The following is a 24,225-nucleotide window of genomic DNA, read 5'->3' as shown; positions in this document are numbered from 1 at the left end:
CTGTGTATATAGTCTTTTTCTTCCTCTAAGTAAAAATCTTTTCAAATCAATCCTGGTAATAATGAAAACACTTGAATAATTAAATAATTCAAATCAATCCTGGTAATAATTAATCCAGTTCTTTTCTGGATAAATGCATAAGGAAGCTGACTATTGAGATAAATAAACATATAAAAATGTCCATAAGGAATTAGCATTTTTCAGCTTCATGAACCTAAACAACATTATTAACGTTTTGAACAGATACCAGCCACTCTGGCCTGTTTACAGTGCCCAGGAAGAGATGTTCAGTTTTTCCAAATTACTAGCCTTTGGGTGTTGTGGTCCCTTCAACTGGGAGAATTTTGCCCCTGTCTTCAGGGGGCCTGTTCCAGCTCATCCTTCAAATGTGAGCTTAAATTTATCTCCTCTGAGTGGGCTTCCAAGATATTGCATAGAAAATCAAAATTTTTCTTCCCTTTTTTCCCTTCATTTTCCTCTCACACAGTACTTTGGTTGCTGCCCTATTTAACATATCACAAATTTAAGTGACGTATTTACATGTTTATTACCTTCTTATTAAATGAGTCTCTTGCTACACTTTATGCTCCATGAGGGCAGAGGCGGTGTCTGTTTCACTCACCACTGTGAGCTAAGTGTTTACCTAACTCAGTGTTTAGTACGTGGTTGAAGTGGGAAAAAATTGCCTAATAAATTAATACCTTTCAAACGTGATTTAAGTGGCTAAAGTCTTAGATTATTCTTTAAACAAGAATCTGGATATTTTGTTTAAGATTCCTCTAGCTACTTCTCACTCATTTATCCTCTGATTTAATATCCAAGAACTGTTTGACATTGCTTCATGGCTTCGTTGACTAGAAATGAAAAATATGCAAAAACCGTCAATTTCCTGAACTCTCCTTGGGACAAGCATTTTCTGATGATCTAAAAAACTATTGCTAGACAGGTTTCCCTGGCAAGATTATAGAAGGTCTTTCTGTTCACTATTTGGTCATAACAAGCTCGGAAGTGAAAAATGATTCCATAAAATTTCATAATAAATATTAAAAAGAGAAGGTTGGGACACACATAACATTTAAAAATATAATTTATAAGAAACTCTAGGCATAAAATAGACTTTCTATCAAAAACTATGCTATGAGAATATAAATGTGTATTCCTTTTGGATTTATTTCTTTTGATGTAACTACATTTGTATATAACTTTGGATATCCTTATGTAATAAGTTTTTCAAAATTTGAGGTAAGGGACATAAACATTAATCCATTTTACATATTTTTCTGGTTAAAATGTTTTTTTTTTGGGGGGGGTCAGTTTTTCCTTCATTAATTAGGTTCTAGGTTCTTAATAATAGACTTTGCTAAAAGATGAGGGAAATTTCTCCAAGTGATTTTAAGGTGGAGTGTGCGTGCGTGTGTGTGTGTGTAGGCGTGTATTTAAAAAATAAACAGAGTATTTATAAGTGTTTTGAGAACTGTCACAGCTCAACAGCTGATGACGAATATACTTAGTGAACTTACACTTTATAGGTATTACTGCTTTGTTTTTTTTCATTGTTGTTTTGTTTTTTAAGTCTAGATTAAGCCTAGGTTAAGTCTAGATTAACCCAACAAAGTGGTAAAGGGGAGAGAACTTTTAACCCTTGGGTTCAAGCCACTTTTCTTTTTTTTTCTTTCCTTTTTTTTTTTTTTTTTTGGTCTTTTGAGAGCCGCATTGGCGGCATATGGAGGTTCCCAGGCTAGGGGTCTAATTGGAGCTGTAGCCGCTGGCCTACACCACAGCTCAGGGCAATGCCAGATCCTTAACCCATGGAGCAAAGCCAAGGATTGAACCTGCAACCTCATGGTTCCTAGTCGGATTCATTTCTGCTGCGCCACGGGGGAACTCCTCAAGCCAGTTTTCATTGGGAAATGTTCATTGTGTAAAAGTGACTTGTAATTACTTGGACCTTTTGCAATCTATCAAGGCAGGGCTGTCCAAGCTATATTACAATCTTATATTGAAACCTTCATACTCTGCTATGTCCATCTTACTTAGTTTTCTTGTAAAGTATTTCATATGTACTTCAGGTGCTTTAGTTCTTTACTCGTCATCAATAAAAGCTTAAATCATTTGCTAAAATACTTACATTTTATTAAGAATTTTAAGTATATTATAGATAGATATATATAGATATGCCAATGTGATTGTACCAAATTAAAAACATTTTTTTTTTTTTTTTGGTTAAATGGAGTCACTACTAAGTAAACAGGGACTCAGGGACTTAGGTTTCTGTTTTACTGAACTGAACATTAGGATATATATTACAGTGTGATTCTAGCTTCACTTTTCTATTTAATTATTATAAAAAGACATATTTTCTGAAATATTAATGTCTCCTTACAGTATGCTTTTCAGTTTCATCTAGTTATAAAATGATGATTCTTAAAATTAATCATTTAAAAATGTGCCCTTTCCTTATATTTCACTATTTCTTTTCTAAACTAATCAAGTAATGTACCATGCAATGAGCTGGTTTCAAAACCTAATTCAAGTTAATTTGTAACAGGTCCTTTAAAAAAATATTTACATTTGAATCCAGAGAGAATGGTTACAGTGTATTAAAGACTATCCATAAAATTAATATTATTGCAGGAAATGTACATACTATATCTTTATATGCTAAATCTGCTCTAAGTGGTGGCAGCTAGGTAAAACCCTTTTTTAAAGAAATCTCTATTTCAACGTAAAAATCCACATATGTGTGTGTTTGTGTGTGTGTGTCTCAAAATACATAATAATAGCTTTAGAATATGTAAGTTACAACTTTTAATATTGTTGACCTAAGCCCCCTCCTAATTCCCAGGTGCTCATAGACCCTAAATACTTATTTCATAAAGATTATACATCTTCATCAAATTTTGTATTTCTTCTTGTATCTGTGGAACAGATCCACGGTAACAGCAGAGGAAGTGTGAACAGGGAATCTCCAGGTCACCATCACACAGCACAGACCTTCTGCCACTTAGAACCTTAAAATGTCAGGACAGTGCGAATGCTGAAATGTAAAATGACAGTTTTTAGTGATTTGTTTCCATACCTACCAAACGAACATTTTATGCAGTTGTCCTTCCTGCCTGATTTAGAAAGCTTCAGGTAAATTCTGTTACTAGAAATCTTTCTGGGCCTGAGGTCCCCACCAATTCATTTTCTTTCTGGCAGGTCTCTGACACGGGTATCTGAGCTGATTCTTGAAGCATCAGTACAATTGCAATAGACTGACAAGAGGAGAGGGATTTCCTGGCTGAAGGGAAAACATGAATAAGGCCAGGCAGGTGTGAGCAGGAAGGGTAACCTGGAGCTTTGAGACTTCCAGGTGCCTGGGAGAAAAGCAGATGATTCCTACTGCCTCACTTTAATCCCAGAGCCTACCACAGAGGCTGTGATAGAGTGGGTGCTAAGTTCTTAGTTGTTGAAAGATTGGGTATATTAATAAATGAAAGTAGGTAATGGTCCAAGACTTGCAAAACCATGCTAAGGCTTTGATGTTTTAGGAGCAACTTGAGTTTTAACAGCATAGTGAAGACCTGGCTCGTATAGTAAAATACAGAAGGCAGGAGACCTGTTATCACGCTACTGTGTCCAGGTGAGAAATGACTGGACTGAACTCAGGTAACCACATGGGCAATGACAGGAGGATGCCAGAGGAGAAACTGGATCTTGCATCATTGGGGCTGTCGGTTTGCATGTGGTAGGCAAGAGTGAAGAAGAGGTCAAACATCATGCTCTGGCTTCTAGTCTACAAAAGCAGGATTAGTGCCATTATTTGCTGGGATAAGATGTACTAGTGGACGAATTATTTTGGGTAAAGTTAAGCAAATGGGACATTCAAATGGAGCTGTATGGAAGCCAATGGTAATTGAAGAACTTAGGTTTATGTCAGTTCAGAAGTTATGCTATTAAGGTGATATTTGAAATAAAATTCCTCAGAGTGGAATTTATGTTTCTTTGGATAAGAGCTAGTAACTGTTTTTCAAAGTCACCATATTAAGCTATTAGCATCACTTGACTAAGTAAAGGCGCATGTCTGAATAGACATTTTTCCAAAGAAGATATCCAAATGGCCAAGAGACACCTGAAAAGATGCTCAACACCATTAATTACTAGGGAAATACAAACCAAAACAAAAGAGGTACACCTCACATCTGTTAGAATGGCTGTCATCAAAAAGATAAGAAGTACCAGGTATTGGCGAGGGTGTGGAGAGAAGGGAACCACTATTCCCACTATTGGTGGGAATGTAAATTGGTACAGTCACTATGGAGAACAGAATGGAGGTTCCTTAAAAAACTCAAAATAGAACTGCCACATAGTCCAGCAATTCCAGTTCTGGGTATTTATCTGAAGAAAACAAAAATACTAACTCAAAAAGATACATGCACCCCATGTTCACTGCAGCACTATTTACAGTAGCCAAGATATTGAAAACAACCTGTGTCCATGGATAGACAAATGGATAAAGAAAATGTACACACACACAGTATTATTGTAATAAAAAGAATGTAATTTTGCCATTTATGACAACATAGATGGATCTCAAGGACATTATTCTAAGTGAAATAAGTTAGACAGAGGAAGACAAATTCTATATGATCTCACTTGTATGTGGAATCTAAAACAACAACAACAACTTCCTGGATACAGAGAACAGACTGGTGGTTGTCAGAATCAGGGGTATAGAGTGGGAGACACAAGTTAAAGTGGTCAAAAGGCAAAAACCAAATAAATAAGCAATCAAAACCTGACGTTCAAGGATTAGAAGAAAACATTTTAAAAAGCACTTTGAACACCGTAAAGTGAGGAAATTTTGTCATTACTTGAAGAAGTGAGCAGCTTCGTGATGAAATCAGAATAGTCAAGATGAAACCTATCTAGTATTAAAAAAAAAGTCCAGAGGTTTTTTTTAAAAATGGTTAATATAGGACAATGATATAATAAGTCTATGAAGAAGTAACCGGCTATATCCATCTTCCTACATAAAAAAATGAGAAATAAAATGTCAAGGAAACAGATTTATTTATGAATATTAAATTTTAAAAGAAGCCTATGGGGACAAGATAGGATCACACACACACACAAAACAGATACCTTTGCCCTGAGTAGAGAAGTTCGAATCCTTCATTGATTTGTTTAAAAGGTAAAATGTGGGTTATCAGTTGGTCCAGGTCAAATTTCTTTGCCAGGAAATCGGTTACTAGTTTTGGAACATCATCTCTGCTTTTCCAACCTGTAAATAAGCACATGTGTTCTCTTTAGACTTTACTAAGAGAGCTTTATATTTTATTCCTTCTCTCTTGCATTGTTACCTTTTCCTCATACAGGACTATTTTCAACAGCATCCAAATGAACTGTATTTCTCCCATCTTAAAAACGAAGGCAAAAAGCCCCTACAAAAACCTTTTCTTGCCCCTACATCTTCTAGCTATCTCATCTCTGCTCCTTTTACAGAAAAACTTCTTTACTTTACAGAAAGAATTTTCTCCAGTTCACCATTTCCAGTTCTACTTCCTTTTCTCCCATTTTCTCTTGAGCCCACCCAGCACTTGGCTGTTACAGCTCTTGTCAAGGTCACCAATGACACAGACAATAGTCAGTGTGAGGCCAGGCCTTAATCTCTTTCCACAGTACCTGGGGCACAGAAGTGAGAGGCTGGTTGGTACAGATGAGATTCTTTAGAGAGGGCTCCTTTGAGGAAATAAGACTTGAATTGAGGAATCAACGATAAGAGATAAATTGAGCCTCCTCCCTTTTACTGTTTGTGTGATATGGGGAGAATTAGATTAAGAATTAGAAGTAAAATTCAGAGTTCCTATCATGGCTCAGCAGTAATGAACCCAACTAGTATCCATGGGGACGCAGGTTACATCCCTGGCCTTGCTCAGTGGGCTAAGGATCCAGTGTTGCCGTGAACTGTGGTGTAGGTCACAGACATGGCAGATCTGGCCTTGCTGTGGCTGTGGTATAGGCTGGCAGCTGCAGCTCTGATTCCACCCCTAGCCTGGGAACCTCCATATGCTATATGGTTGTGGCCCTTAAAAAAAAAAAAAGTAAAATTCCATCATTCATTAAATGTCTTTTGAGTATATGCTAAGTATCAGGCACCATTTCAGGGTATGGGTATTTGGCAGAAGCAAAACATACTGAGTTCCTGCTCTCAGGAAGCATGAGAACCCTCTCATTTTAGTGCAGAGAGATGACAATAAACAAGTGTAGAGAAAATTACCCAGTGACAAGAACAAAGGAGAAAAATAGAGTGGGGGTGATAGGTTGTGGCAGAGGATGAGGCTGGGGAGATTGAGAGGGAATGCTATTTTATAAAGCTTGGGGAAGGCCAGACTGCTAAGGTGACATTTGAGCAAAAACATAAAGGAAATGAATTATCCAGAAATCATAAGAAAGAAAACTCAGCAAGAGAGTAGAGTGTGGAGTTCCCATTGTGGCTCAGAGGGTTATGAACCTGACAGGGTCTCTGAAGATGCTGATTAGATCCCTGGCCTTGCTCAGTGGGTTAAGGATCTGGCCCTGTGGCAGGCTGCAGGGTCAGTTGCAGATGCGGCTTTGGTCTGATGTTGCTGTGGCTGTGACTACCACATTGACCCCTAGCCTGGGAACTTCCTATATGCTGCAGGTGCAGCCCTAAAAATAAAAAAATAAAAAATTATTGAAGAAAACTGGGTTTCCCTAAGATATTATCTTGTCTGTTCTGGGCCTTACTATATGATAGTAAAGAGAGCAGAGTAATTATAAAGGTGGAGTGTTGGCCAATGAGAACCATGAAGAGACCAGTGTGGCTAAAGCAGAGTGAGAAGAGCATAGTAGCAGCTGCGGTCAGAGGCCAGATCATATGGGGCCTTTTGGTCATTGCAAGTTATGAGATTGTATTCTGAGTGAGAAAGGAAGCCAGTAGAGGGGGTTGAGAGAAAACTGACCTGACCTGATTTCCATTTAACAGTCTCACTCTGGCTACACTTTGGAGAATAGTCAATATGGGGGCAAAGGGCAAAAGCACGGAGCCCACCAAGGAGCCACTGAAGACATTACTGTGCTGCAGGAAGGAAGTGATGGTGGCTTGAACAGGTGATGGCACTGGTGAGAAATGGTCAGGTCTTGGGTTTACTTTGAAGATAGAGCCAACAGGATTTTCTGAAATACTCCTCTTATGAGAGAAAGCGTGTAACCTAAGGTTTGGAGCCTGAACAACAGGAATGGTGGAGTCCTCATTTCTTGAGATGGGAATAGTGTGGGAGGAGCAAGTTGGGGGCCAGGATGGAGATGGTAGAGTCAGGAGGGGTTTGGGGCAGGTTAGGTTTTCATGTCTATTCAATATCCAAGTGGAGGGGTCAGGTAGGGAGTTGGATGTGTGAGTCTGTAGCTCAGGGAGAGGTCTAGGCTGAAGACATAAACTTAAGAGTTAGAAGCAGAGTGTATTTAAAGCCTTGAAACCAGAGGAGATCGCCTTGGAAGTAAATGTGAAGGGGTCTGAGGACTGAACCCTAAGACACACAAAAGTTAGAGGTCTGAGGGACGTGGGAGATCCAGAAAAGATTCCTGAGAAGAGTGACCAGTGAGGGAGGAAGAGGAGGAGGAGGAATGAAGGAGATGGAAGAAGAAGGGGAAGGGGAGGAGGAAGAGGAAGAACAACAGCAGCAACAACAGCAAAGCAGTATCAAGAAGCGAAATGAACAGAGTGTTTAAGAAAAAGGGAGCCACCAGCTGTATCAAAACTTGTTGAGAATTCTGTAAGACCAGGACTGAGAATTGATCATTGTCTTTGTCAGCCATTCTGGCGTTAATCTCAACTGTTGCCATAAAATGCGACAGTCCCTTTTTCAGCTTTACAGAAAGTACAGAACTTTTTGCTGATGCTATTGTGAATCAGATACATTCTACTGTTCATACATATTCTTGTGTATGTTGAGAATAATAGATTAAATCAGAAATTTCTGTTCCATAAAATCATGTCCATAGAGAGAATGCTGGTGCCTGTCATTCAGGCCTTTGGGAAACTTAAGTTGCAGGTGCTAATATTAAAAATAGGCCCACCAATATCAGTCCTAAACCAGAGTGAGGAGTGGGTCATTATCATTGTTACAGTCTCATTTCAGATCATTTCATATCCATTCTTGGAAGATCTTTAAGGGAGGAATGATGAGAAAAATAGATATTTCTCTTATTTGTCAACAAAGTTAAAGCCACCACTCCCAGGCCAGAGGCTCTGTCGTCCTTACCTCCAAAAACACAACCCTTCCACGTGCGTCCAGTGAAGAGCAGCATTGGGTCATAGGTGAGCATTTTGGCTGATGGCGGAGCTCCTACCACCACGCTGACCCCATAGTTCATATTGCAGGATGCAAGGGCATCAATCTGAGTTTAGAATGAAGGGGACAGTTTACTTCTCCTGTCTCATAATATATCACGGGCTCAGAAATGCCCTACATACTACTGCAGTTCCAATAGTTGGTTCATTTTCCAAGTCATGAAGTGGGATTAAGACACATGCCTTTTGCTTTTCAGCTGCTTTAAAAAATTCTGAGTTCCCACTCTGGCACAGTGGAATCAGCAGTGTCTCTATGGCACCAGGACACAGGTTTGATCCCTAGCCCAGGACAGTGGGTTAAGGATTTGGTGTTGCTGCAGCTGCAGTGTAGGTTGCAACTGCAGCTCCAATCTGATCCCTGGCCTGGGAGCTCCATATGCTGTGGGGCAGCCAAAAAGAAAAAAAATTCTCAACACAGCTTTAGTCATGGATTAAACTCCTTCATTACACTTGCCCTATGAGGCAGAAAGAAATTAATGTAGTCAATGTTTATGGAAATTTCAGTTTACCAGGGACCAAATTGCAAGGGGGAAATCCCTATGATATTTTCAAACCAATATCATCCCTTCAGATAATCTTTGGAAAGCCGTTTGAACTAAACTAAATCAGATTACCTATACGGAATCAATTAACCTAGTTTCTTTAAAAAAAAAGTTCAGTATGGAGTTCCCGTCGTGGCTCAGTTGTTAGTGAATCTGACTAGGAACCATGAGCTTGTGGGTTCGATCCCTGGCCTTGCTCAGTGGGTTAAGGATCTGGGGTTGCCGTGAGCTGTGGTGTAGGTCATAGACACAGCTCAGATCCCGCGTTGCTGTGGCTCTGGCGTAGGCCGGCAGCTACAGCTCCTAGTCGACTCCTAGCCTGGGAACCTCCATATGCCGCGGGAGCAGCCCAAGAAAATGGCAAAAAGACCAAAAAAATGTTCAGTATGAAAATTAAATATTAGGTGTGGAACAAAGGAATCCCTCTTCTTGGCTGCATCTCTGAAACTAACCCCACATTTTCCGGCCATTTGCTCATCCAGTTACTCATCATCAATAGTTTTTAAAAAATATTTTGTAGATTATAGCAATAGATGGTAGAATTTTTCAGAGACCAATGTTCATTAAAGTATCATCTGGAAATCAACAGGCCCTAACAATATCCAGTATTGCATACAGGCTGTGTAAACACAGTATTTGTTACCAAGGAATATTCTAAGGGACCCTAGGGAAGGGGTATGACAACAGTGGTAAATTAAAGATTATTTATTCCTCAAGTACCGAAAGTACCAAATGAAGTTAGTCTATGACTTAATTGTGAGCACAATTGACTTTTGTCCTATATTTCCAATTCTCCTTACCCTCCCCTCCCCTATTCAGGAGACCTGACCTCTTCCTCAGATCTAAATGGAGGTCTGGTGCTGCTGGCTGCCACAAGGGAAGCATGTTTTAGAAAGTTGAAGGCTGCTATTGTAAGAGCATTCAGATGAGAGAAAACAAAGCTCAGGTCAATAGAGTTAGAAGTTGGCTGCATCATGGATTTGGGGGAAGACCCCCCCCCAAATGTGGAATTGCCCTTTTTCCCCTGTGATCTCCTCCTTTCCTCTACCCAGAGTCACTCTGTGCTGTTTGACTTGCTCAAGGTCAAGAGATAAAAGAAGTCAGTGTTGCCAATATATCGATATAGACCCAGTAGATAACACTTGAAACATTTGCGTAGTTAGCTGACTACCTGGAAGTTTGGTCACGTGAGAGAGGTATGATGTGACCTTTAATATTGGTCAGGCAGACCTGCTCATAAGCCTTTGACTCTTTAGGCACAGTTGCTTCATGGTTGCCAGATATTTTGCCTCACAGGTATTTGCTTGTTTGTAAAGCTACGGAAAATGAGCTTAACCTTGTGCAATCAAGGTAGCTTGGGTGTTGTGTGGAGCCTCTAATCTTGGCTCTTACCATAGTTTCAAGACGCCCAATAACTTCAAAACTGTAGCCAACAGTGTCTCCTGTCATTTCTGACAGCACCTCACTGATGGGTTTGGGGGAGTCCTTAGGGCTGATGCACTCAGTGGCCCCTACAGCCATGGCTTTCTCAAATTTGTCTTTGTTGAGGTCAATCCCAATGATCCTGGATGCACCAGCCAACTTACAGCCCATGATAACCGAAAGGCCAACTCCTCCCAGGCCAAAGACCACGCAAGTCGAACCAGGGGTGACCTGTGGAGAGACAAGTTCCTGTAAATGCTAGACCCAGGGTAAAAAGTGGAACCTATAACATATCTCCAGTATTAGAGCATAACATTCAGAAGATCCATGACGAATTATCAGGACTGGAAGACTCATCCTGATGATGATGCCACAAAGAGAAATAGAAACAGCGGAACGTCTGAGAACAGAAAAGGAGCAAAACCAATATTTTGTAGATAAATGAAAACCTTTAATGAAAAGGTTCCATCATTCAGGCCATGCTTGTGGGAGCTTTTGCAGCCTCCTTGGCCACCACTGACAACCTCATCTAACCTCTTAGCAGAATTCAATAAGCCATTAGATCCCTGTTATCTCCTATCTACAAAGCCGTGCTGAAGATGTTTTAGGTGTGATCTGACTAGCATTTTCTTAATAACCACCATTCGTTGGAGTCATCTGGAAATAAATTGCTTTTTCATCAAAGTGGAATCTCCATGTTGCAATTAAATGATGCCTGCATAGCTCCAGGCAGGAAATGTAGTTAAAATCAGTTGGGGGATTTTTACCCGGTATTGTGCCATATTAAAGAAAGTTCTAGCCAGAAGTCATTTTCCTGCCAGAAGAGTCCTAATCCTGTTTCACAGCATGGGGCAGGGAGACCTGAAAATAGAGAGACCCACAAAAAAGGGTCTGGAACTCGTAATCTTTTCCCTACTTTTCCTTTCTTCCTTTTTTTTTTTTTCCCTTATGTATGCAAAGTCTTATGGGTGATTAGGATCTGTTTTCCGATGTCATTGTTCTCTGATTTTGTCCTCCTTGCAGGAGTTAGCTGAAGAAATACCCTGTAAGTGGAGGCCTGTGTATGCATGTTTTGAAGTGTCTAACCTTAAACGCAGAAGTGCTGCCCCCACTCTCCGTGAGCTGTAATTGCAGCCATGGCATCCCAACCTCTCAGTTCAGTTCCTGAATTGCGGGCTTTGAAACCAGTAGGGTTATGCTGTCAGTTATCATATCACTCATCCATGTAGCAGACTTTATTAATGGATTCTTTGTGGTCAGTGTTTTACACCAGAAAGTAAACTAGGCATTCTCTGCCTTTTCTTGTAGTTTATCTGCTAGCTTTATTGTCTGGATCTGAGATGGAATTTTTTTTGTTGGGGGTATTTCAGGTTCTAGATTTAGGAACAAACCTTATGATTGCAGCTCTGTCATCTGGGACCTTTTTCAGCCTTCCTTAATGATATTTAATCAGCAAGCCTTAGGCTCTGGTGACCTCAAGTGTGGTCTTTCTCACCTCCTGGGAACTGTGCCATAAAGACTTCTCCCCAGAACTCAGTCACCCATCTGGAAAGTTATAATTTTTGACTCTCATGTCATCCTGCCTCAGAGCCTTTAAGTGGAGTGTGGTCTCAGTCTCTGCTAACTTCATATATATCCCCCCGCGTCAAAACCTGAAAAACAAACAAACAAAAAAACTCTCTCCCTTCCCAACCTTCATGTTCTACAAAATAGGAACTTGAGATTAGTACCTGTAGTGAATTATCCCTATCAGTATTGTAAAAGAAAACCATAGCCTAAAATAGAAGTGTCAACATTAGGTCATTAAAATTTTTTATTATTTAACATTTTATTATTTTATATTTTAAAATATAGTAATGTTCAGCTTTTTAGTATAGTTTTTCTTCAGTGTTCTGACCCCCTTCATGATCTTTAATAAAAATCCATATTTTACTATTCCAAAAGGACTGTAGGATTGGCCCTTAACCACCTCTTGGGAGATAAGTTTTGAGGGCTTGGACTATCCTGCCCACTTAGAGTGTCTTTTATATCTGAGACTTTGGGCTACTCCAGACAGTTTATGCCAACCATGTGACAAAGTGAATGCCTGTTTTTGTATGTCTGCGGCTTTGAGCCATCAGCTCAACTCCTGATGCTACTGGAGTGTGAGTAGCTGAGGTCAATCCTGTGTGTGTGTGTGGGGGGGTGCCTACTTGAATGTTCCCCCAATTGAAACCCTGAACACCAGATTTGGGTGAACTTCCTTGGTTGGCAACACAAAGTATGTGTTGTCACACATTGTTGCTGAGAGAATTAAGCTCTGTCTATGAGACACCACTGGGAGAGGACAAGCAGAATCTTGAACCTGGTTTCTCTTGGACTCTGCCCCATGGGACTTTTTCCTTTGCTGGTTTTAATCTGTGTCCTTTGATTGTTATAAATCATAACAATGAGTGTAATAATTTTTCTGAGTTTTATAAATCCTTCCAGGGCATCACTGAAACAAAAGAGGGTTTGGGGGAACTTCCAACATGCCCGCATATTGTAGGTTTGATCTATTTTCAACTAGGCAAGAGCAAGAATATATGTTCATTTGAGTGATTTGCCTTAAGATATAGCTTCCAGGAAAAAAATTCCACCTAAAAGTAGAGAATTACTTTGTTAATAGTACATTAGCCAAGTACTAACATCATACCAATACATCAAGTACAATAAAAAAAAAAAAACTTAGAATACTACATGTAAAACTATATTCAGTATTCCTTTCCTGACCTCTATCTTGGTAGAAAATTCATGGTGGAAAGCTTCAGGAGTGTTCCAGCACCAAGATTTTGCAAAGAAATATAGAAGCAAGCGGCAGCTAACACACACCATTTATGTGTGCATGCATGCTAATGTTAAATTTCCATAGAACTCAGACTTGTCTTGAACCTACGTCTGGGATAAACCTACTTCAATACCCATATGTCTTTTTTCCACAAGCCTGCTCGCCTTTTTATTCTTCCACATTGGGTGTCCCTTTCTTTATTCATTCATACATCTCTTCTTTTTCTCCAGTTATTATTTATTAAGTCATTACTATGTCCAGGTTCCTTGCTAAGCACTCTAGTGAACAGAAAATTGGTCTGTAACTTCCTGGAGCTTATGATCTAATGAAGACTGAAGGTATCATGAGAATTTGAGATTTGGGCACATACTATTAATGAAGCAATCATGTTGCTTTGAACAATGGAAGCAGGTTTCTGCTTAGATGGAGTAGACAAAAAAAAAAAAAAACTTCTCTGCGTAAGCAGGTGATCTTTAAACTGAAAATGATGTTAAACAAGCAGTCACACAAGGGTTTGGTGGATGAGTGTTCCAGACAATAGCTTGTGTAAATGTCTTCATGCAGGAATGGCTCAACAGGCTTACAGATTTCAAAAGAGATGAGCCTGAGTGGATCACAGTGAATGAGATGAGACTGTTTCAAATATGGAATCTACTGAAGGATTTTTGGCAAAAAAGTAATACAGACCAATTTCTGTTTTATAAAATTACTCTGGTTTGTAAACGGAGAACTATTGGAGACGATCAAGAAGAGTAATGAAGACAAAAAGGGAGGCCATTGTGTCTGTGCTGTCCAGATATGATGATGGTAGTGAGTTGAAGAAAATGGAAAAATTTTAAATATACCATGTAGGTAAAGTTAGCAGGATCTGCTTTGGGATTGTGTACAAGGTGATGGAGAGGAAAAAATCAAGGATAAAGAAAATTAGAGTAGTGTAAATATGCTTGGGGCAAGGAGAAAGAAAATTAAGAATTCAGTTTTATACATACTGTATGAGATACCTGTGAGACATTTGAAGGGAGATGTCAGGTAAGGGGTTGGACAAAACTCGGAGTTCAGAAGGAGTTTAAATTTAGAATCAATTAATTTTTAAGATTTTGAAGTTGGATTGGTTTTTACCATTTATGAATTTTGTGTTTCTCTACTTCCTTTTTTGATGCAATAAGAGTGGCATAAATTGAGTCCAAATAATGACTGTTAAAAACACATTCTCGGAGTTCCCGTCGTGGCGCAGTGGTTAACGAATCCGACTAGGAACCATGAGGTTGCGGGTTCGATCCCTGGCCTCGCTCAGTGGGTTAAGGATCCGGCGTTGCCATGAGCTGTGGTGTAGGTTGCAGACGCGGCTTGGATCCCGAGTTGCTGTGGCTCTGGCGTAGGCCGGGGGCTACAGCTCCGATTAGACCCCTAGCCTGGGAACCTCCATATGCCACGGGAGTGGCCCAAAGAAATAGCAAAAAAGACAAAAAACAAACAAACAAACAAAAAAAACCACATTCTTGTTTTTACTCTATGTGCCAGCCATTAGGGGTTGAATTGTGTCTCTCCCCAACCCTACAAATACATGTCTTGAAGTCTTAACTCCCAGTAGCTCATAATGCGATCTTATTTGGAGATAGGGTCTTTGCAGAGGTAATCAAGTTAAAATAAGTTAATTGGGTGAGCCCTAATCCAGTAGAATTGGGGCCCTTATAAAATGGGGAAATTTGGACAAAAAGACTGACATTGAAAGAAGGTGCCCTGAAGAGACAGAGGGAGAAGATAGCTCAAGAGAGCGGCCTGGAACAGAAACTTTCCTCACAGACCTCAGAAGGAACCAGTCCTGCCGACACCTTGATTTTGAGCTTCTACTTTCCAGAATGGGCGACAATAAATTTATGTTGTTGGAGCCACCGAGTCCGTGGCATTTTGCTACAATAGTCCTAGTAAATGAAAACACCAGCACTGGTTTATTTATTTTGTGAAAGAAAAAAAATGATCAATTTTAGATGTGAATCTAAATGCTAGAAACGAACCTAAAAGTCAACATGGAGGAAACAAAATTAAATTTAGAAATTTTACTTCTAAATAAGTAGAATTCTTCTTATTTAGAAATAAAATTTCTCATCTGAATTTTCCATTTTCTTCCAGCCGACTTGGCATGATATAGAAACAGCCTGCATGTAAGATATGTCTTCAAAAGTTTTTTCCCCCCAAATCTTCGGTTTTTCAAAATACCATTTAAAAAATTCAAAAGAAGAAGCCCACCCTGCTTTTTACCTTGCCTGTTTTGACAGCGGCCCCATATCCAGTGGAAAATCCACATCCAATTAAACAGACTTTCTCGGGAGGAGCTGCATCATCGATCTTAGCAACTGAAGTCTCATCCACCACTGTGTACTCTGTATATGTACTGGTGTTCATGAAGTGATAGACTGGTTGGCCTTTGCACGTGAATCTGGTGGTTCCATCAGCCAGGACTCCACGCCCAGTAATGCTATTTAATACATCAAATTCTCGTATTAATTCACTTCAAAAATTAGCACAGAAACAACTTAAATGGCACTTGAAAAAAGTGACTGAAACCTACTCGCTCCTTACACAAAGGTTGCCATCTGGGTTGCGACAAAAACTGCATTCTCTGCACTGAGGCAGAAAGAGGGGGATGACTTTGTCACCTAGAGGGAAAACATCATAATGTCAGGTATTGGTTATTAATATGAAGGTAGGAAATAAATGAATGTGAACTGAGCCCATGCTACATGCAATCATTTCTTAAAAATACAGGCATAGCTTGAAAATAGGGGTTAGGTTCCAGATCATAGCAATAAAGTGAGTCACAGAATTTTTTCAGTTTCCCAGTGCATATAAAATTTATGTTTATACCACGCTATAGTCTATTAGTGTGCAATATCAGCGTGTCTAAAAAAACCAGTGTCCGTGCCTTAATTAAAAAATAATGCTATTGGGAAAATGGCACCAAAAGACTTGCTTGACACAGGATTGTCACACACTTTCAATTAGAAAAAAGACAACAAAAAACCCCCCAGTATCTGTGGAGCACAATAAGTGATCAAACAAAATATACTTGTATTCTAAAGTTTATGCACACCATCAAATTGGCTTGTTAAAGATTGAGATTTTTGCCAAATGAAACTTCACTCTGTACAATGCATTCTCCGTGTATTCTTTCATCCTCCTAAATGTGTTAGGGTCCCCTAATAATTCCTAGTTGTGCTATTCCTTTTGATAGGATACACAACCCTCTTAGCTCAGACTTGGGGCTTGACATTTGCACACCTGGTTTCACTGTGGTGACTCCGTCTCCAATGCTCTCCACGACCCCTGTGGCTTCATGTCCCACAATCACTGGAAACTTAGACACCATTTCTCCTTTTATCACGTGGTCATCTGTCCGACAGATTCCTGTGGCCAAAATCTGTGTTCAAACACAAGAATCTTACACCAACCAGCAAACTTGTCATTTTACAGTTGGGAGGATACTTAACTCACTCCTGAAAAGATTTTAATTGTTTATCCAGTATGATTACCTAACATAATGGTGTTGATTTTTAGGAGATTCTGAGCCAAATATCAACCATCAGACAAAACCCTTTCTTTAGGGAATTTATAATATTGCTACCTTGGGCCTTACTTTTCTCTCTTCTTTCATTTCTTCCTTCATCCCTTCCTTTCCTTCCTTCCTTTCCTTCTTCCTTCTTTCTTTTTTAACTGAAGGATAATTGATTTTCAATGTTATGTTAGTCTCAGATATATAGCAAAGTTACTCAGTTATATATACGTGTGTGTGTGATATATACATATATATACATATATATATACATATGTGTGTGTGTGTGTGTATATATATATATATATATATTATTTTTTTACTGCTTTTTTAGGGCCGTACTTGCAGCATATGGAAGTTCCAAGGCTAGGGGTTGAATCAGACCTATAGCTGCCAGCAACAGCCGTAGCCACGGCCACAGCCACACAGAATCCCAACCACGTCTGTGACCTACACCACAGCTCACAGCAACACTAGATCCTTGATCCACTGAGCGAGGCCAGGGATGGAACCTGTGTCCTCGTGGATACTTAGTCAGGTTCATTTCCACTGCAGCACAATTGGGAACTACTATAATATAATTTTTAAGATTCTTTTCCGTAATAGGTTATTGCAAGATACTGAATATAGTTCCCTGTGTTATACAGTGGACCCCTGTTGGTTATATATTTTACATATAGTAGTGTGAATATGTTAATCCCAAATGAACTTATTTATAAAATGAATAGACTCACAGACATAGAAGACAAATGTATGGTTACCAAAGGTGAATGGTGGGGAAGGATAAATTAGGAGTTTGGGATTAATATATACCCCTTGCTTTACTGTGAATCTCGGTACCTTTTTGAAGTAAACTGTTGCTCTTGCGAAGGAACTAGAATGCGGATGTTACCATATGGCCAGCTAGATTAGATGTGGCTAAAAATAGATTTTTACTGTTCGGCCCTTCTAGGACTCTCTTAGTAAAAGGTAGAAAGAATGGTGTGCAAGAAGATAAGTGAGCAAAATTGTACTGTTCCTAGAGTGCTCAGGTAACAGGAGAAGTTCAAAGAAAGATAGGCAGCAACAACAACCTGGTGTCCAAACCAGTGTTTAGGCTCTGTCCAAAGGAGCAGAGCAAATGCTCCCGGAAGCTGTTGTTTCTCAGGCACAAGCGAGTCCCTAATTCTTTGTGGAAAGTAATCTCAATGCTATCTGATACCCAGAAGATTTAAAACATAGTCATTAGTGATAATTATTAATCATTTTTATTATATACTGTGTCAATAAAAATTCAACAAATAGGAGTTCCCGTCATGGTGCAGTGGTTAATGAATCTGACTAGGAACCATGAGGTTGCAGGTTCCATCCCTGGCCTTGCTCAGTGGGTTAAGGATCTGGCGTTGCCTGTGATCTGTGGTGTAGGTCGCAGACGCGGCTGGGATTCTGCATTGCTGTGGCTCTGGTGTAGGCCAGCAGCTGTAGCTCCGACTGGACCCCTAGCCTGGGAACCTCCATATGCCGCCAGAGCCGCCCTAGAAAAGGCAAAAAGACAAAAAAAAAAAATCAGCAAATAAAGTTATAATAGAGCAGATTAGCAGTGCTGTTTGTTATTTGTCAAGTAAGTCGTTAATTTCATAAGAAATCAGCTGGTCATCCAGGATGACCAGATCCTTATCAGTAAACCAAAAGCAGTCAGACAGTTAATATCCAAAATTTGAGAAACCTCTCCTGACTTAAGAGTCCAACATCACACAATGATGTAATCAATGTAGGTGTGATGACATTTTAGGCTTACGCACTACAGGGCTCATTACCTTAATACGAACTTCTTTAGCCTTTGGTGGGGCAACTTCTATTTCTTCAATGGAGAAGGGTTGCTTCTGTTCCCAGAGCACAGCTGCTTTACATTTAATAACCTAAGAAATTCATGAGAGTTATAATGGGTCCTGATTATGACTCTACAAATACAGACTCTCTGAATAATACAATTCTAGATTTTTCTTGTTTTCCCATCCTCAAGTCTGTTTAGGAATCCTATAAAATATTTTAATCAATTTGTTCAGATGCATAATGGGTTATCTCTCATCTTACTTGTCCACTAATACCCCACTCCTAGAGATCTCCTTTAGATGGGTGGCTGATAGTTTAGTTTGCTGGGGCTCCTGTGACAAAGGACCATGGTATAGGTGGCTTAAGCAACAGAGATTCGTTTTCTCACAGCTCTAGAAGCTGGAAGTCGAAGATCAAGGTGTCAGTAAGGGTGGGTTTATTCTGAGGTTTGCAAATATCCATCTTCTCTCTGTGTTTTCACATGGCCTTATCTTTGTGTATATCTGTGTCCTAATCTCTTCCTCTGCTTATAAAGACACCAGTCCTGTTGGATTAAGGCCCTACCCGAAAGACCTCATTTTTAACTTTACCTCTTAAAAAACTCTGTCTCCAAATACAGACACATTCTAAGGTACCGGGGTCCAGGACTTCAACATATAAATCTTTGGGGAACACAATCTAGCCCATAACGATAATCATTCTAGAAAATTTGGAGAATTAGAAAATATGAGGAGAAAAAAAATCAACTATTGTCTTATATCCTAAAGCACTACCATTGATTTCATCTTTGTTCTTATTTCCTTCCTTATATTTTTTCATCTGTAATTTTATGTAGTTGTACTCATACAATATATAAGTATTTTATCCTATTTTCCAACTTAACAGAAACATTTTCTAAATTTATAATGATTTATAAATCTTTTTAAATATGTATAATTCTAATTTCTAGATTTACATTTTATCATTTCTCTATTATCTACGTATTTGTTTATACATATTGTTTAAAATAGTGCTGTGATGACCTCTAGTATATATTAATATTCTTCTGAATTTGTTATATTTGGTTTATATTCAAATATATCTCAATGAAGTTGCTAAATAGAATGAGACCATCTACAGGAAAAAGGAAACTATTTTAGCATCCTGAGGTATACTACAAATTATTTTCCAAAGGTGTGGACATGAATGACATTGCTCATTTCACCACCCCTTTGGCAATAGGGGGTGCATTTTCAATGAGTAAAAAGTCATTATCAACTTTATGGAGAAGTATATCTCATTATTTTTGTTTAATAACTGAGGGGAACAAACATTTCACTATATATTTATTGACTTGTTTTATTTTCCTCTTTATGTTCTTTGCATGTATCTCCAGGTATGAGTAGATGTGACATAGGAATGGAAATTTTAATACTTTCCTTATAAATTTGACTATGCATTGTAGATATAAAAATGTTAGCTCTTGTCATCTCTGCTTTTAGCTTTTTTTCCCTCAGACTGGTTGCTTGAATTTCTTACCTTTGGAAGATTTATTTATTGTTTTTCAACACACAAAATATTCCTTCTTAAATTTTCCTTTATGACTTTTTTCTATCATTCTGAAACATAAAATTTCCTCCATGCTCCAATATATTTGATATTTCTGTATTTACTTATTGATAAAATAGTTTGACTTTAAAAGTGAACTTGGGGAGTTCCCGTCGTGGTGCAGTGGTTAACGAATCCGACTAGGAACCATGAGGTTGCGGGTTCGGTCCCTGCCCTTGCTCAGTGGGTTAACGATCCGGCGTTGCCGTGAGCTGTGGTGTAGGTTGCAGATGCGGCTCGGATCCTGTGTTGCTGTGGCTCTGGCGTAGGCCAGTGGCTACAGCTCCGATTCCACCCCTAGCCTGGGAACCTCCATATGCCGCATGAGCGGCCCAAAGAAATAGCAAAAAAAAAAAATGAACTTGGGAGTTCCCTTCATGGCTCATCGGTTAAAGAACCCGACTAGGATCCATGAGGATGCGGTTCAATCCCTGGCCTTGCTCAGTGGGTTAAGGATCTGGTGTTTCGGTGAGCTGTGGTGTAGGTCACAGACATGGCTTGGACCCCAAGTTGCTGTGGCTGTGGTGTAGGCCAGCAGCTGCAGCTCCAGTTTGACCCCTAGCCTGGGAACTTCATATGCCGCTAGGGTGGCTCTGAAAAAAAAAAAAATGCTAGTGAACTTGAACTATTAATCCAGCAGGAATTTGTTTGTGATTGTGATGTGCAAGTCTAACTTCCCGAGTGGGCTACATTGCACTGTGACCTATGTCTGCCTCAGAGTGGCAGAGAGTCACTGATGGCTTTCAGCACCCCCATCTGTTTCCAGCATATCTTTTCTCACATTTAATCTCTTTTATGCTATCCTGAATTATATATCATTAATTGTAATTGGAAAGTGCTGCTTTGAAGGTACAGAGGTCTCCATTATTGGGAATGTTCTAGTAACAGCTAGATGTCCATTTTATAGAGGTAGCATAACTGGAACTCAAGCATCTCTTGATTAGATGGTGTTGCAATTTTTTTTTTTCTTTTTGCTTTTTGGGGCCACACCCTCAGCATATGGAAGTTCCCAGGCTAGGGGTTGAAGGAGCTACACCCGCCGGCCTATACCATAGCCACAGCAACACGGGATCTGAGCCACTTCTTCGACCTACACCACGCCTCATGGCAATGCCAGATCCCTGACCCACTGAACAAGACCAAGGGTCGAATTCACATCCTCATGGATACTAGCTGAATTCGTTTCTGCTGCGCCACAACTAGAACTCCCTGGAGTTGCAAATTTTTATGATTCCTTCCAATGTTAGGATTCATTAATTTCTGTGGGTAGAGTTGCTAGTTTCTATAGTCCAAAATTATCCTCAATTAATCTAGTTTTGCTGAGTCCTTAACCCAAACTAAAATGCTTTTTTACTCTAGTTCTATTCAATTCCAGAAACAATTATTTCAGACTCTAACATCATAGAGCCTCCTCACTTGTCACATTACCCTGACTTCAAATGTCATTTTTATTTTTCCAAAACCTTAAAGTAGGCTAAATGCAAAGTTTTTAAAATACAACTCTGTTTTTGAAGAACAAACCTATTTTACTTACAATGTTTTCTTGATTTTTAAAGATTTATTTTAACCTATATTTTGATGAAAACCATACATCCTTAAGAAACCTTAAAAGCATGATACTTTGTTATCTACTTTGCATTCCAAAATTAGCATTTTTCCATTGGCAACAGCAGGCATACTTTTTTCTAACAGCTGGGAATGAGAGCTTGGTCTCCTCTTGACCTACAGAAGTAAATGTAATGCATGTTATTGAAAGTCTCCTTATGGAAACTTTTTGCTTACCAGTGTAAATACCCAGCTCTCTTGAAATTAAATTATTACTAATTTCAATAGAAACCACATTTCTCCATTTTCCCCCAGTGTCTTACTGGAAAACATAGCATATGGTGTTTTATCCTGTTTTTTGTTTTGTTTTGTTTTGTCTTTTTAGGACCGCATCTGCAGCATATGGAGGTTCCTAGGCTAGGGGTTGAATTGGAGCTGTAGTTGCTGACCTACACCACAGCCACGGCAATTCCAGATCCAAGCCGGGTTTGTGACCTACACCACAGCTCATGGCAACACTGGGTCGTTAACCCATTGAGTGAGGCTAGGGATCAAACCTGTGTTCTCATGGATACTAGTCAGATTTGTTTCCACTAAGCCACAAGGGGAACTCCAAGTTTCATCCTGTTTCTATTGACATTCTCTGAAACCCCAACCGAGTTCTCCCCTCCCCCCACCCATCCCCAGCAAGTGCCTGCTCAACAGACATTTAATTCCACAAGAAATAGCCCCAAGTATTTAATTAAAGTATTCCAAATTCTAACAATCCACCCCACATTATTAGGTAATAATAAGGATACAGAAATGTTCTGCTTACTTTTCTATCAGTGCCCATCCTGTCTTTTTATTGGTTCTACTCTCAGCAAACAGAGACTTTTTCGGACAGACATTTGACTCTGTCTGCTATAAATAATAGCATCTTATGCAGTCAGATAAATAGCCTGACTCAAAAGTTCTGCCTTCTGCAATATGACTCACAGCCTTAAAGACTTTCCAATGGTCTATATGCCCCACCCTTTGCAGATCAAGTTGTGAAAAGAAATACAGTAACTTATAATGATCAAACCATGGGTAGAGATCTAACAAAGATGGGATAATTAAACTTACTGAAAATGACTGAAGGCTTTCTTATCTACCTTACATCTGGGAATATAAAAAAAGGTCAACACACCTCAGCATAAATGTACTGTGTGCTTCTTTAGCTGCTCTGTTACACACAGCTGATTTTATTTTATTTTTTTTATTATTATTTTTTTTTGTCTTTTTGCTATTTCTTGGGCCGCTCCTGCAGCATATGGAGGTTCCCAGGCTAGAGGTTGAATCGGAGCTGTAGCCACTGGCCTATGCCAGGGCCACAGCAACTTGGGATCTGAGCCGCGTCTGCAACCTACACCACAGCTCACGGCAACGCCGGATCGTTAACCCACTGAGCAAGGGCAGGGACCGAACCCGCAACCTCATGGTTCCTAGTCGGATTCGTTAACCACTGCACCACGACGGGAACTCCTGGATTTTATTTTTTACACTATTTAAGGGTGCACTGGCACCCTCACCTCACCTCCAAGTAAATTCATTCAACACAAAGGGGATTTTACCCTTAAGGAGTCAGTCAGTGAGGCAGGTTTTCTAAGTCTTCAGAGCTGTTCAGATCATGAAATTTTTTTTTTTTCAGATAAAATATATGAAAAAACTCTCTCAAAAAACTGGTTATAAGTTTTGCTCACAGATAGCTCTCTTGATGCAATATAGCAAGTGTTGTAGGGCCAATTTAAAGTCTCTGTGCCTAATTCAGAAAAGGCAGTTAGAATTAGTCATTCTAACTCGATGGCCAAATTAAATCCACCAGATAAAAGCACCGTAAGTCCACCAGGCTTGACTGTGAGTGCTGTTGTTTTAGCAGCTAAGCACTGAAGAAACACAGTATGTCTTGCAGGTATTATTAGACAAAGTTAAACAGGTGTGTACCCCAGCAGCTATTCTGAGTCTTAAGCTTCAAACCAAAGAAACCAAAGTTTATCTCAGCAACAAAAAGTGGTTTACTTATGAACAAAGGCAAAAGAGTGCCAACATAAATGGTGCCAGCACAAATACAAAAATACTCACTTGGTAAGCTCCCTTGTAGGGGCTTGACAAAACCTTATAGCACCTAATGTAACAAACGAATTTTTTTAAGAAAGTGGTGTGTCAAGTGAGGTTCATTATCTGTATAAATTGTTATGGTTGTAAGTAATCCCTTCTCCAGGAGAATTGATTGGATGTCAAAATGTCAAAATTGGAGTTGCCATTGTGGTGTAGTGGAAATGAATCTGACTAGTATCCATGAGGACTTGGGTTCGATGCCTGACCTTGCTCAGTGGGTTAAGGATCTGGTGTTGCCATGAGCTGTGACATAGTTATCAGACAAGGTTCAGATCCCATGTTGCTGTGGCTATGGCTGGCAGCTGTAGCTCCATTTCGACCCCTAACCTGGAAACTTCCATATCCCATGGGTGAGGCCATAAAAAAAAAAAAAGTCAAAAGCTGAAACTTGTAAAGTAATCTATTAAAAAGAAAAAAAAAAAGTTGAGCTAAAAAACTTCATGGTCATGTTGGATAATACAGCCTG

General features: G+C 39.5%; 2 protein-coding genes across 2 annotated transcripts in view; one reads left to right on the top strand and one right to left on the bottom strand.

Annotated features, from left to right (window-relative positions):
• C8H4orf17 (chromosome 8 C4orf17 homolog) overlaps window positions 1-24,225 on the top strand; it is a 348,243-nt gene that overhangs the window by 223,181 nt on the left and 100,837 nt on the right. The gene's annotated exons all lie outside the window — the stretch shown is intronic.
• On the bottom strand, window positions 1,783-22,835 carry LOC100512795 (alcohol dehydrogenase class 4 mu/sigma chain). The gene is made up of 9 exons (XM_021101733.1): window positions 22,438-22,835; window positions 18,473-18,574; window positions 16,406-16,544; window positions 15,696-15,783; window positions 15,386-15,602; window positions 10,291-10,551; window positions 8,268-8,403; window positions 5,128-5,266; window positions 1,783-3,037 (listed from the first exon to the last, which is right to left on the bottom strand). Exons 1-9 carry the CDS (start codon window positions 22,453-22,455, stop codon window positions 3,013-3,015), a joined length of 1,125 nt encoding a protein of 374 aa, XP_020957392.1. The 5' UTR covers window positions 22,456-22,835; the 3' UTR covers window positions 1,783-3,012.

Source organism: Sus scrofa, chromosome 8 (assembly GCF_000003025.6).
Source record: "Sus scrofa isolate TJ Tabasco breed Duroc chromosome 8, Sscrofa11.1, whole genome shotgun sequence".
Taxonomy (NCBI): Eukaryota; Metazoa; Chordata; class Mammalia; order Artiodactyla; family Suidae; genus Sus; species Sus scrofa.
This window is presented reverse-complemented; position numbering and strand designations above follow the sequence as displayed.